The sequence below is a fragment of the Dreissena polymorpha genome, chromosome 1 (assembly GCF_020536995.1).
Source record: "Dreissena polymorpha isolate Duluth1 chromosome 1, UMN_Dpol_1.0, whole genome shotgun sequence".
NCBI classification, from domain to species: Eukaryota; Metazoa; Mollusca; class Bivalvia; order Myida; family Dreissenidae; genus Dreissena; species Dreissena polymorpha.
In genome coordinates, this window is record NC_068355.1 from 48,752,811 (window position 1) to 48,767,041 (window position 14,231).

Sequence of the window (14,231 nt, forward strand, 5' to 3'; positions counted from 1 at the left end):
AATTTTCGAAACTTGCAGGGACATACAATGGCACAGATGGACAGAGCAACTGCTATATCCCACCTTCTTTGAAGGCGAGAGTATACAACTAACACACACATGAAGCAGTAAATACACACACACATCTAACATTAACCATATCCCTCATCAACAATGAGTCTACTAGGCAATTAAGTACAAGGGGCCCCAGTATTCCAAAAGCTCCGTAAGAAAAAAACTTACATACATTTCTTAAAGCTTACATTATAAAAGGAAGTGACCATCCATTTCAAGTTTATTATATTGCATAATGATTATATAATAATATACAGTAAATATATGTTAACCATAGTTTAAATACTGTAAATGAATGCATAACTTACGCATGACTTAAAAATAATTCAATGTTTTTGAATAAGACCTTAGTTCTAATGGAATTTCATAATGTTTGTTTCACTGTTCATGTTTTAAAAGCTTGGTGCACAAGAAGTTTATTTACTATTGACATTTCATACAAAAGGAACAATATACTTACTACAGAGGCATGAACAGAAGTTTAATGATTATTGATAACCAAAAGTCTTGATTTAACAAAATTCAATGTAAGATTTATACTTTGGTCCATTTTTTTGGGGGGGTGGGGGTGGAGGTGGGGGTGGAGGTGGGGGTAGCTAGGTTTGGATTTTCTATAAGAGCTTTGTTGATACTGACCCAAGTGCATACGTTAAAATAAATGTGTAAGGACCCACAGTGCTGAGCCGCCATCTTTTAACTACTTATTTAAAATCTACAACTTGGTACAAATATATGTTTAAATATGCTGTGCCCATGTTATGGCCAAAATGGTAAATAAATTAATTTGAAGCAGTTTAAATATGTTACACCATCACCTGCTGGATTTACATCTTATTTTACATGCCAATTAGACACAGCTATACACAGTACTGTTATCAATCACCTCATTTATTTAATATAAACAGACAAGAACAAAACAAGGTCAACAACAGTTGTAGTCATAGAATATTTTTGACAAACAAGGTGTTTTCAACTTAAATTTACTAAGCAAATATAAATGTTAATCACAGAAAGCTTCAAAGGTTTTGCCCCCTCTCATTACCTTTTGTCATTGTCACTAAAGAAAAACATTAAAACAAGAAAAAATGTTTTGCATATACATCTACATGTAAAAGTAAAATAATACACAAATGACTAAAGAACTAATATCAATATCATTTTTAACTAAAGAAAATACAATTAAGCACTTTATTTGAAAGAATATACTTTTCATATTGCTCATTTGTTTTTGAATTACTAAAATAAAAGTAACTTGCAGTAAACAAGTTGTAAACATAAACAAATCTTTTAGATGGTCTATTAAATGCACAAGATCCTGCAGTCTTAATCAAATGTATTAAATTATATACTATTTATTCAATTATATATTTTTTTTTATTCTATTCAATAAATTTCAATGTATTTTTAAGTTCCACAAGAAGTCATTTCAAGACCCATCTAGATTTTTTTTTATCTACAGTTTCCAATAACTGCAATATTCTACCAGGATATAATTTATTCTGTTATAGAAGAACATTTCACATGACCATTAAAACAATATTGAGAATGATGCAAATTTTTACACCATACCCCAGATATATACCCAAGACAGGCTTTAAACAACATTAAAAGAAGAGAGAGACTTTTAAACCAGATATACAGGTGCCAGACTTAGATATCAGATATACAGGAAAAAAGACTTTAATACCAGCTATACAGGAAAAAGACTTTAATACCAGATATACAGGGGAAAGGCTTAATTAAGATAAACAAGAAAGAATTTGATCCAAAATATAGAAAAGAAAGGCTTTAAAACAAGCTATACAGGAGAGAGGCTTTGGTACCAGATATACAGAAGTAAGGCTTCAAAAACTGGTAAAGATGAGAAACTCTTCTCAGCCTACCTTGTTTTGAGATGCTGAGCATGTGGGCTTCCAGTGCTTTGAGTTCCTCGTTCATCGGCCCCTCCAACTCGTGTTCCTTCATAAGACTGATTGCCCCCTTCCGGCTTCGACGGGACTTGTTCTTCAACGACTACAGACGAAAAATCAGGGTTTAAAAGTAGTCCAGTCACATAAGCCCTATGCTGATGAATTTCAAATAATATAATAATATCAAATAAAGGTTGCTCAAATCATTTAAAGTTTCAAATAGGTAGATTTGTTACTACATTTTCTTTGCTCAACAGTAACAATAAAGCAAATGAGACTCTCTTTGTCCAAACACAATGACTTAGTTTATGATACAAGCAACTTCTTTTTTTAACAATATAACACATCTGAATATGCTTGCTTTGACTAAACACAAAAGTTTCATGACTGAAACATTATAAGCAATTTTTATTTCTCAACATGAAAAGGAAAATTATCTATCCAATGTAACTCATGTGCTTATTCATATATCATGCATTGGCTCCACCTTCTGTCCTTAGCGCCACCTCCTTGGAATTGGCTCCATCTCTTTTTGAAAAATACAAAATTATCAAACGCTTAACGGCACTACATGGCCAGATTTTTTAAAAATGCGAAATCTGTTGAAAAACATATAAATCTATTCGCCCTGCAGAATTATCATTGAAATTTAAAATCTCCAGTCCTTAGCGCCACCTTGGAAGTAGCATTGCCTCATTTATTAATGCATTGCCAAAAAGAGGTGGCGCCCCTGATTAACAGCTGTGCAATGGTTCATGTATGTTGATGGTTGCAGTGGTGTATGCAGGGGTGTCAACTGTACCTTAATTTAAAATCTGGAAAATTAGGCCTGGGGTCTGGGAATGCAGGTCCCCAACGGAGATAAAGGGCAATGCCCCCCCCCCCAACCCTCGAGCCCTCTCTAATTGTACTATTTTATATTATTTCTAGTTGCAATTTCTGGTGAGCACTATGCAAAATATTATTAATCGGACCGTCTGCATCACCACATATGTGTATTCAACATTATAGGTTTGTTTATAATGGAAGTAAAAAAATCAATTTAATCAGCTAAAAATGCTGAATCCTAAAACGACAATCCAAAAATGTATGTGTTTTGCACATGAAATAAAATGTGCATATCGTTTGAATGCCAAACAAGGGACAAATTTGTCACAAAACCAGGTTTTCATTGTGAAAAAAAAATCTGATAAAGGGAGAAAACTCAAACTGAACTTTTGAAATGACCAAAAAAAATTAACCCCCTTTGTAAGTTTTTTTTTTTTTTTAAATCTATTTTTAGTCGTGGCGACCTTGACATTGGAGATATTGACGTGATTCTTTCGTTGGACACACCGTCCCATGATGGTGAACAAATGTGCCAAATGATTTTAAAATCTCACAATGAATGACATAGTTATGGCCAGGACAAGCTCATTTATGGCCATTTTTGACCTTTGAACTCAAAGTGTGACCTTGACCTTGGAGATATCGACGTAATTATTTTGCGCGACACACCGTCCAATGATGGTGAACAAATGTGCCAAATGATTTTAAAATCTGACGATGAACGACATAGTTATGGCTCTGACAAGCTCATTTATGGCCATTTTTGACCTTTGAACTCAAAGTGTGACCTTGACCTTGGAGATATCGACGTAATTATTTCGCGCGACACACCGTCCAATGATGGTGAACAAATGTGCCAAATGATGTTAAAATCTGACAATGAACGACATAGTTATGGCCCGGACAAGCTTATTCCGCCAGCCCGCCAGCCCGCCAGCCAGCCCGCCAGCCAGCCAGCCAGCCCGCCCGCATTCGCCAATCTAATAACCAGTTTTTTCCTTCGGAAAACCTGGTTAAAAATTAACACCTTTTACCTAGCAAATACATAATCAATGTATAATTTGATTAACATATTGCTTCACAATATGCTATTGAACTGCTTAACTTTGCTAATCGATCACTTAGTATATTTCATGATGATGGACATGTGCAACCTTTCGTTGACTTGTACGAATTTTGGAAAGTAGCAAAGATTTTCCGTCAGATTATCTTCATGTCCATGCCATCAGCTAGAAATAAATAAAATACCGTTCCAAATCAGTACCGAGCGCAAAGACGATGAAGCTTTAACAAACATATTAATTTTGTTCTCAATCAATCATGCTTTCAAATTAATTTTCCCCTACCCCCCCCTCCCCCCCTCAAAAAAAGTCTTATCGGATTTTCATTGATCACAAAATCAATCCTGGTTGGCTGAAATCCGGATTTCCGGTATAATGTGGAAAATTGACACCCCTGTGAGTGAATGGTACCTGTATGTTGATTGATGCAGTGGTGTATGGGAGTGAATGGTACCTGTATGTTGATTGATGCAGTGGTGTATGGGAGTGAATGGTACCTGTATGTTGATTGATGCTGTGGTGTATGGGAGTGAATGGTACCTGTATGTTGATTGATGCTGTGGTTTCCTCCGGGTCAGTGCTGGTGTCCTGGGTGGTCCCTTTCTCCAACTCCTTCCCTGCCTCAGCTGGGGCCGGTGGAGCCTCCAGCGCAAGCAGCCTGCGCCCAGCCTCGTTCAGGTTGTTGGCAAGTGACTTCTGGCCCCAGTTCCTCAACACCTGAAAAGAGAGAGCAGGATGTGAAAATTGGGCTTTGTTGTATTCTGATGACTGTAAGGGATCATATTATTTTTAGTTTTGATGGTCTTAGGTCAATTTGTGTCATGAAGACCGATGGAACTTATGGGCATTTTGGCAAACCATTTTTCATTAATTCTACAGCCCCTATAAAAATCACCATAATCCCTAAAACCGTTTAAACAATTTAATGGCCCTAAGGCAGTAAAGATGCAAATATTGGTTAATCAGTGATGCGTCAATTACCGCAAAAATTTACATAAAAGCAGAAAATGTCATCCCTTATTAGCCTGTGCATGTCCTCCCTTATTAGCCTGTGCAAACCTGGTTTACCCAGAGTGAGGTGCTCATTTTTGTACAGGTATACTGAATATCGAGTGATCAGCTTACCTTAGCCATATGGAAGGTGATACAGGCGGTCATATGATGAAGGCTGTCAGCAATCGAGGTGGGCCTCTTCTGGCGCAGTCCAGCTGGTATCTCCTGAAGGACCGCATGACAGCGCTGCAGAATCTGAAAATAGACAATAAGAAACAATCATGACAAAGAAAACAATTCAAAAAGTCTTTATATTTTTAGCTCACCTGAGCACAATGCGCTCATGGTGAGCTTTTGTGATTGCCTTTGGTCAGTTTTGTGTTGTGTGGCATGACTATTTGCCTTGTAAACACTCTAGAGGCCAAAGTCCTATCTTCATGAAACTTCATCTGAACATTTGTCCCAATATTACTTGGATGAGTCTGAATAAGGTTCCGGTTGGTTGAAAAAATGGCTGCCAGGTAGCAGTGCATTTTTCCTTATATGGATAAAGTAAAACCTTGTTAACACTCTAGAGGCTAAATTTATTGTCCAATCTTCATGAAACTTGGCCAGACGATAGTCCCAATAAAATCTTGGACAAGTTGGAAAATGATTCTGGTTGGTTGAAACACATAGCCGCCAAAGGGTGGGGCTTTTATCCTAGTATGGCTTTAGTAAAACCTTCTTAACACTCTAGAGGCCACATTTATTGTCTGATCTTCATGAGACTTAGTCAAAATATTTGTCTCAATGATATCTTGGATGAGTTTAAAATGCCTCCAGTTGGTTGAAAAACATTGCTGCCAGGGGTTGGTGCATTTTTCCTTATATATCTATATTGAAAACTTGTTAACACAAGAAATCACATTTATTTTCCAATCTTCATGAAACTTGGTCAGACCATTTGCATTAATGATATTTTGAATGATTTTCAAAATGGTTTTGGTTGGTTGAAAAACATGGCCACCAGGGGGTGGGGCATTTTTCTTTATATGCTTAAAGTAAAATCTTGTTAACACTCTAAGTCACATTTATTGTCCACTCATTATTGAACTTAGTAAGTACATTTTGTAATAATTTCTTGGATAGGTTCGAAAATGGTTAAGGTCTATTGAAAAGCATAGCCGCCTGGGGGCAAGGCATTTTTCCTTATTTGTATAAACCTTGATAACTCTAAAAGTCACATTTATAGATCAATCATAATGAAAGTTGGTCAGAAAAATTGTTCTAATGATATCTTGGGCTGCACATTACAGGTCCATTCCTTTGTATCTCAGGTGAGTGACTTTGGGCATTTCAGGCCCTCTTGTTTCTTTTAAACATTGAGAAAGAAATTGTGATAGATGTCACTCCAGTTTACCTGGAAGACTGTTTTAGAGAGTAGCTTGTAGAATAGAAGACAAAACAATTATGTAAGAGTTACCTCTGGTTTACCTGGAAAACAGGAATGGAGATTATCTTGTAAAAGGCGGACAAATTATGTTACAATTAACTCCAGTTTACCTGGAATACTGGTATGGATGGTATCTTGTAAAAGATGAGGGGGGCCAGAAGCCCATAGCACTGTACGACCGCTTGCAGGGCCTGATTGGACTCATTCAGCCAGCCCGCCAGCTCTATAGCAACCAGCATCTTCTCACACTCCAACAGCCGCTTAATCTGAAAACAATTGAAACTACTTCTGTACTTGAATTTTACTTCACTTCTTTGGTATTTTGTTGATAATTTGATATGTGTTGCATGTGCATATTTTACATCTCAGATTACATTACATTATAGAGTTACTTTTCACATTTTATATGTACTTGTTTGCAGTCTTGAAATAAAATGTGTTGGAAAAAAACGCAACAACAAATAATTCTTTACTTTCAATTGTTAGGGGTGGGGCTGAGTTGAAAGGAGAATAAGAGTAGTTGGAACTTGACCACAAAACATTCAGAAATATAAACTTCACACTTCACTTGCCAAGGAAACCTTTCAGTAAAAATACGCAGGTACAAACTTTCCCATAAGGCGTCAAAGCAACATTTGAGAAGTGTAGAATAAGAAACCAAGAGCCAAATACGATCTCTTTAATATCAGCTCTATAAACATCTGATCATTGATAGAATGAGTCATGTTCTGAGAAAACTGGGCTTAATGCATGTGCGTAGTGTCGTCCCAGATTAGCCTGTGCAGTCCGCACAGGCTAATCAGGGACGACACTTTCCGCTTTTATGTTATTTTCTGTTTAAAGAAAGTCTCTTCTAGGCAAAAATCTAGTTTAGGCGGAAAGTGTCGTCCCTGATTAGCCTGTGTGGACTGCACAGGCTAATCTGGGATGACTCTTTACGCACATGCATTAAGCCCAGTTTTCTCAGAACATGACTCGAATAATCACAGAGATAACTTGTACCTGTCCACTGTACACAGGCCCCTTGTCACACAGGGCATCACAGAAGATCTTGCCCTCCCGTACATTGATATCTACACTGATGAAGATGCTCGTGAGGAACAGCCGCAAGATCACTGGCGACGACAGGCAGACAATCTTCTGATTCAGTCTACATGAGTAGAACAATAGGCACAGTGAACAAATTTTGTTGCTTTGTTTTATAATGACTAGTAAACAACATCAAAGTAAAAACACCAATTGTATAAGTCGCAGATTTTTTAATTTAAACCTATTTATTTTAGCTCGATAACATAGAAAACCTAAGGCTTATTTGAAACACTCTAGAGTCCTTTTCCTGGGACTAGAAACAGTACATGGTGTCTATCGGGGAAATCAAATTATTTAATAGAATAGGAAATATGTATTTCATTAGGTGCATAAACAATTAAGATCTTAAGAAAAAAAAGTGTAGAATGACCTTTAATCAGCTCATTCTAATTATCAGTTTCACTGTTATAATATAGTTTCAAAGATACTGTTAAAAAATGTTGATCTAAATGGTAAATTAAAACTCATATTTGAAATTCTAATACAGCTTCTTTAATTAAAAATGTATTGCGTTTTTATTATTTACAAAATACATGAGGCACAGAATGTTTTTAAAGTTTTGCTGATATTTAAATCAATATATCATCTAAATGCATAACAGTAGCCCCACTTCATCAGTGTCAGTTTGAAGTCCCTCACCTCATGAGTGTCAGTTTGAAGTCCCTCTCGTTTGATGTCGTGTATGTTACCCCTGCTGGTGGAGGCCGTTCAGCTATGAAATGGTCCCACAGAACGTCACAAGCACGGTGGCAAACGTCATAGCAACCAATCTGGTATGAAATCTAGAGAAAAAAAAATGGATAGTTCTATATGAGAAAAAAAGATGGGTTTTTTGTAAAAAAATAATGGTGACTGGACTATTTGGATTACATAAGTTGAAGGGAAATTGTGGTTGTTATTTTTTTTTTAAGTGGTTTAATTGCGATTTTTTTACTATGTCTTACAATCAAACCAATGCAAAAAAATTAAAGCAATTTTGGCAAAGTGAAGTTTTTAACAGACTGTTTACATTCTGTCCAACCTGTGTTTAAGCAGCTTTGAACCCTTTTGATCCTGCATCCTGAAATCTAAAGGCCCCCCTTTGAAAGTGTGGGTATTAAATGTCCATAGTTACAAAGTGAAGTTTTTAACAGACTGTTTACATTCTGTCGCACCTGTGTTTAAGCAGCTTTGAACCCTTTTGATCCTGCATCCTGAAATCTAAAGGCTCCCCTTTGAAAGTGTGGGTATTAAATGTCCATAGTTACCCTACCTGTGCTAGGAATGCCCATGTAGTGAGTACAGGGAGAGGGTGGTTAGCCAGGATAGGCTTGGTGCTCTCTCCCACCCCGTCACCTATCAGCTTTCCCTCTATCGTGTATGCGGCCACAGCAAACACGTATCTCTCGTTGGCCTTCAAGCCTGAGACATGCAGCTCATGGTGGTGACAGGGCACCTAACACAGAGACAGATAATGGATAGATTGAGCCGCGTTCGTGGAAAACTCGGCTTAATCATTTGCATGATGGGAAATTTGTCTTCTGCTAAAATGTTGTCTGCTGAATTTCTAAAATTAGCATTTACTTCCATTTTTTTCAAAGAATACTATTAGAATAGCAAACAGTTTGGATCCTGATGAGACGCCACGTTCTGTGGCGTCTCATCTGGATCCAAACTGTTGGCATAAGCCTTCAAAATTCGGTTCCAGCACTGGAAGAGTTAAAGCACGTGCTTAAAGTGTCATGGCAGATTAGCCTGTGCAGTCCACTTTTATATAATTTTTTGTTTAAAGGAACTGGCTCCTAATGGAAAATCCATTTAAGGCACAAAGTGTCATCCCTGATTAGCCTTAAGTTTGCAACCTGCACAGGCTAATCTGGGATGACAATTAACAAACTTGCATTAAACTCAGTTTTCCAAGAACAAGGCTCAATTAAATAAAATCTTGAGAACATTTTGAGACTGTATAGGAAAACAGGAAAAGAAAGATGAAGTCAAATTACCTTTTTGAAGGGATCTATATCTTTTACATTTAGGGCTATGAGTCACCTTCATTGTAGGCATGAGATAAAAATACACTCAAACTTTATTTGCATGGTGTGTCTTTTTGCAAAAAGTCTACCAACTCTTGATTCTTGTATATCATTATTGCATTTAGCAATGCTGAGATTAAAAAGCTGTTTTCATATTCATAGAAACTTATTAAACAGCACACATAAATTATTCAAACAAACAAATTAATTAACATAGTTATCCAACAACATAAATAAATACAATCATATTATATGCACAAACAAAAACAAACAAGCTTATTTTTTGAATTAGTTGATATCTCCCACCAAATAAATTAAGTTTATAGATGGGTGCAGATTGATATATATACACCCATGAAGTTTCATGTTGAAATCTTGTATCATATCTGAGATAAAGCCTTGAAGTTACATCATACACAATTATAGAGTTCTTGCACATGCCACTTCTCCTTATTGATATCTATATGCCCATGAAGTTTCATGTTGAAATCTTCTTAAGTATCTGAGATATAGGCATGAAAATTTATATCATACAAAAACAAAAAAGGCAATCACTCTTATCTAAGAAAGTGTAGGGTTATGGTTCTTAAGCATGGTAATTATCCTAATTGATATCTACCGTAATTACTCTATGTTTTCGGACACCCATTTTTTAAGCAAAAATAATTATTTTTCGTGACGCTTAATTTTCAGACACAAGAGTTTTCATCCATAATGAATGTCTCTAAGTTTTCGGACCGTATATTTTACAGCGCTATTTTACCAAATTGCTGTCCTGTTTTCGATATCTAATGACACTTCCATCATGGGGTTTTACAACCAGATTAACATCATAAAACATGCCAGGTGCATGCCTGAGGGCAACAGACCACTACATTTGCGTTATTTGGTAAATAACCTTGTAAACCGGTATTAAACAATGGTTTCGCCCGATAGCATAAGCGTTATGACAATTACCAGGGGTAATGCCAATTAACAGTTCAATTATCTCAATTATCTACCGCAATGGTACTACCCCTTCTCAGTAAAATAACTGTGACAAATACTAAACGCTTCCAAGTGTGATGCACCCTATTGCAAGTTTTACGAACAATGGAAGGTGTTAGACAACAACTATCGGAAATGAACAAACAAAGAATTCATAGTTTGCTTTTTTTATTGCATTAATTACTGGTTCATACTAGCATGTATCGGTACATCACATGCTCATCTTTGAACTCGTTGATTAAAGTACAACCTTGTAGTAACTTTCTGTCAAATAAATTAAGCATTTAAAATTATTTAAAATGCAGTGCAAACATATATAACTGTAATTCATACTATTCGGCATTATTTTACAAGCGCTGCTATTACCGGTAGTCGTTGATACAAGTGGCGCTATTTTCGGACACTTCAATTTTTGACTCTTAGTTTTCTGACACCTATATTTTGTGAATATTTTTTGTATCTAAGTTTTCGGACACGAAAAATTAATTATTTTTAAGTGTCCTTAAACATAGAGTAATTACGGTATACACACATTAAGTTTTATGCTGAAATCTTACATAGTTTCTCAGATATAGCCCTGACAAGTTTGTAACAGATGGACATCATACACAACCAAGGACAATAACTGTTATTAAAGAAATTGTAGGGTTATGGTTTTTATGCATTTTTTTCTCTTCATTGATATCTATACAACCATGAAGTTTCATGTTGAAACCTTACATAGTTTCTGAGATTATGCCCTGTAAAGTTTGTGACCGACAGACAGACGGACAATTCCAAAACTACCGGTATAGTAAATCCCTCCGCCTTCGGAGGGGGAAAACAAAATATAACACTGTAAAAAAACAAAAAACTGTTGAGCACAAAAAAATTCATTAAACGGAATGACATCTGGATCCAGTCCTAAACTCACCTGCTGACCAGTGCCTGGGAAGAGATAGTCACTCATCCGGGCTTTCACATTGCTGCCCGTTGCATTGCGAGCAAATATTCGGTACCAGGTAACCTAAGCAATAAGTAAACACATCAAGCTGTAACCTCAATCGCAACTGTTAAATTCCAGTCAGAAATGGACATTCATAATAATCATAACGCTCATCCACTAGTTTCCATTCCATTTTGGTAAATAATGTCTGGTTATCTTTTTTTGCAAGATGTACACACAAGAGCATTCTTAAGCAGTTTGTCTATACATATAAACTTGAGCTTTTTAAGTACCTTTATTTTATACAACATAATGATTATCCCATTGTTTACCATTTGCATTTTTCAGTGAGTGGGACAATTTTGTAATAAGGGCAACATGATTTACAAATAAAATAACTTAAAAGTAATCAATAAATAGGTATACAATATCTAATCAATTATAAACCTTTTTTTATTTCTAATCACTTATAAAAATCACAATTAAATCATCAAACCACGTCAGCTTGTTCAGAGTAATTCCAGGGTGCTGTTTTGAATACTTTGGAAATGTTATTTTTTAAACTTTTTTACTTAAATCACATTTTCATCAACAAACCACATCAGCTTATTAACCTTTTCACCAGTAGCTGGTTTCCACGGTGCTGGTTGGAACACTATGGAGGTGTCAGTCCTTGAGAGCAGGATGGGTGGGGGTGGGACACGCCCTTCCCCTGGGGGGGCTTCTGTCCCCTTCGTGTTGTCCAGGTATGTACGCTTCTCCTCAGTTTGGGCCTTCTGTATGCAGGCTAGGGCATTCTGAAAGCATGAAGCATGACACACTCAGGATGGAAGCGAATAGGGCAAGCAAAGCAATCTAAATCTTGCATGTATACATCGTACATCTTACAAATAATGTTCATGTATGATGCAGTTAATCCAATTTTATGGTAGAAAATTCATCAAAAACGGCAAGAAAACTTAATGTTTAAAATAATGAAACGTGTCTTTCATGATATGTGATGACATAGATTTCATCATATTGTATTGGTGTGAAATGATCTCAACATTATGAGTCGCGTTCTGAGAAAATTGGGCATAATGCATGTGCGTAAAGTGTCGTCACAGATTAGCCTGTGCATTGTGCACAGGCTAATCAGGGACAACACTTTCCGCTTTTATAGTATTTTTCGTTTAAAGGAAGTCTCTTCTACACAAAAATCCAGTTAAGGCGGAAAGTGTCATTCCCTATTAGCCTGTGCAGACTGCACAGGCTAATCTGCGACAACACTTTACGCACATGCATTTAGCCCAGTTTTCTCAGAACGCGACTCATATGTACACACATCCCCAGGTACAACACTTGATACCAACCCACCACCTTCATTGAATTACTTATAGTACCAGCATACACGGAAAAGAGAATTATGTACTCAATATTCAATTGAAGACATTTCTTGAAGAGTTTTTTTTTATTAATAAAACGCTTTTATGGATTTTTCATTTAAAGGAAGTCTCTTCTTAACAAAAATCCCGTCAAGGCAGAAAGTGTCTTCCCTGATTAGCCTGTGCGGACTGCATTATCCTACACTTACCTCAAGACATTTCTTCTGTTCCTTAGACACCTTGCCCTCAGTGGTGCTCAGGTAGGCCTTCTGCATGTAGAGCAGGGCCTTGGACAGGTTGTTCTTGTTGGCCCTTGTCAGAAGCTCCTCTGTAGACTCCACATACGAGTCCAGCAGAGAACGGTCACTGCCCTGAGATGACATTATACATCATTTTACTCAATCTGGTTAAATCATTTACCACTCAGATATGCGCATAAACACGATTGTAGTCCCTTAGAAAACCAAATTTACTTTTTAAACCTTTCTTACTAGATTCAAGTTTTAAAGGTTTTGTTTCCAAATCTAAGGGCAGCAAACAGCTTAAAACCTGAACATACTGCAAGTTACTCGAAGGCTGTTCTGGTTTTATGCTGGTTGCCTAAAGCCATTTTAACTTTCTTCTGAGTGTGAAAGGGTTAACAGCTGGTAAGGGCAGGTTGTTGTTAATTTTTTATTCATTAGCTCGGGCCTATAATATATATTCACATATTAATGTTAATATGATTTGCAAGAAAAATTAGAGCAAGATCGGAACAAAGCAGAACTCACAAACTCCATTCTGGAGCACGTCCTCCTCTTGAAGGGCTTTGGCATGCTGGCAGCAGGATCTGGTCCCATCTGCTCCAGCTTGAGGCACACACGGTGGTACATGAGGATGAGCTCCAGGTGTAAGTCCTTCACCGTGTTCCATACAGCAGTCGCCGAGCCACGCATGCTCTCTGGGATTAGTTCCTCCGGGTTGACTGGGTTTTCCCCTACTGCTGTTGGTTCTGATGTCGTGCTCTCAGTTGTTGTGTGATCAGCAGGGGCAAACAACTCCTCATTCAATTCCTGTCAAGATTTCATAGGATTCCTTTTTTCACATTATATGTTTTGATAATAAAGACATGCCACCTTAAAGGAGTGAATTATGACAACAGAAAGCAGTGGTAACTAGCGAATTGATAGCAGTTTAATTTATAATTTAAATATGCAAATAGTTTACTTACAAGCACTTTTGTGTTATTCTGTCACTTTGATAAATGAACGAATAATAAATAATGGTTGTTTTATTGTTGTTTTGGATGGAAAACAAATTTTAAAATTTATTACACTGTGTTAGAAAATATATTTCATAATTTTATGGAAGTCATTTTCATAAATGTAGTTGTGACTGTATTTGATATACAAACCGAGAAAGTGTGGTTAAGAACTAAGTAAAAGCCTCAATAAAAAACAATAATTATGAGTGGCATACTAATAACAAAAGATACAAGAGCTTACCAAGCAAAATATTCTCAGGTGAGTAAACAAAATGAAAGAAAACAATTATTTTGATGTTTAAATAAAAAAATATCTTACATTCAATTTAA

The 14,231-nt window shown here is 36.5% G+C and overlaps 1 protein-coding gene and 1 long non-coding RNA gene across 16 annotated transcripts in view; both read right to left on the reverse strand.

Annotated features, from left to right (window-relative positions):
* Window positions 1-14,231, reverse strand: part of LOC127879487 (cilia- and flagella-associated protein 54-like) — a 107,110-nt gene that overhangs the window by 67,299 nt on the left and 25,580 nt on the right. For 12 of the 15 annotated variants that reach the window (XM_052426422.1, XM_052426418.1, XM_052426348.1 and 9 more), the window contains 12 exons: window positions 13,429-13,710; window positions 12,868-13,029; window positions 11,909-12,091; window positions 11,283-11,375; window positions 8,623-8,805; window positions 8,010-8,152; window positions 7,284-7,431; window positions 6,392-6,547; window positions 4,979-5,101; window positions 4,394-4,570; window positions 1,938-2,067; window positions 1,097-1,111 (listed from right to left, as the gene is read on the reverse strand). In XM_052426422.1, coding sequence (XP_052282382.1) covers window positions 1,097-1,111; window positions 1,938-2,067; window positions 4,394-4,570; window positions 4,979-5,101; window positions 6,392-6,547; window positions 7,284-7,431; window positions 8,010-8,152; window positions 8,623-8,805; window positions 11,283-11,375; window positions 11,909-12,091; window positions 12,868-13,029; window positions 13,429-13,710 — 1,795 coding nt within the window. The remainder of the gene's footprint in view (window positions 1-1,096; window positions 1,112-1,937; window positions 2,068-4,393; window positions 4,571-4,978; window positions 5,102-6,391; window positions 6,548-7,283; window positions 7,432-8,009; window positions 8,153-8,622; window positions 8,806-11,282; window positions 11,376-11,908; window positions 12,092-12,867; window positions 13,030-13,428; window positions 13,711-14,231) is intronic. The other 3 variants (XM_052426458.1, XM_052426449.1, XM_052426356.1) reach the window with 1 other exon arrangement.
* On the reverse strand, window positions 3,252-3,810 carry LOC127879564 (uncharacterized). The gene is made up of 2 exons (XR_008049149.1): window positions 3,561-3,810; window positions 3,252-3,398 (listed from the first exon to the last, which is right to left on the reverse strand). It is a non-coding gene; the product is annotated as an uncharacterized LOC127879564 (long non-coding RNA).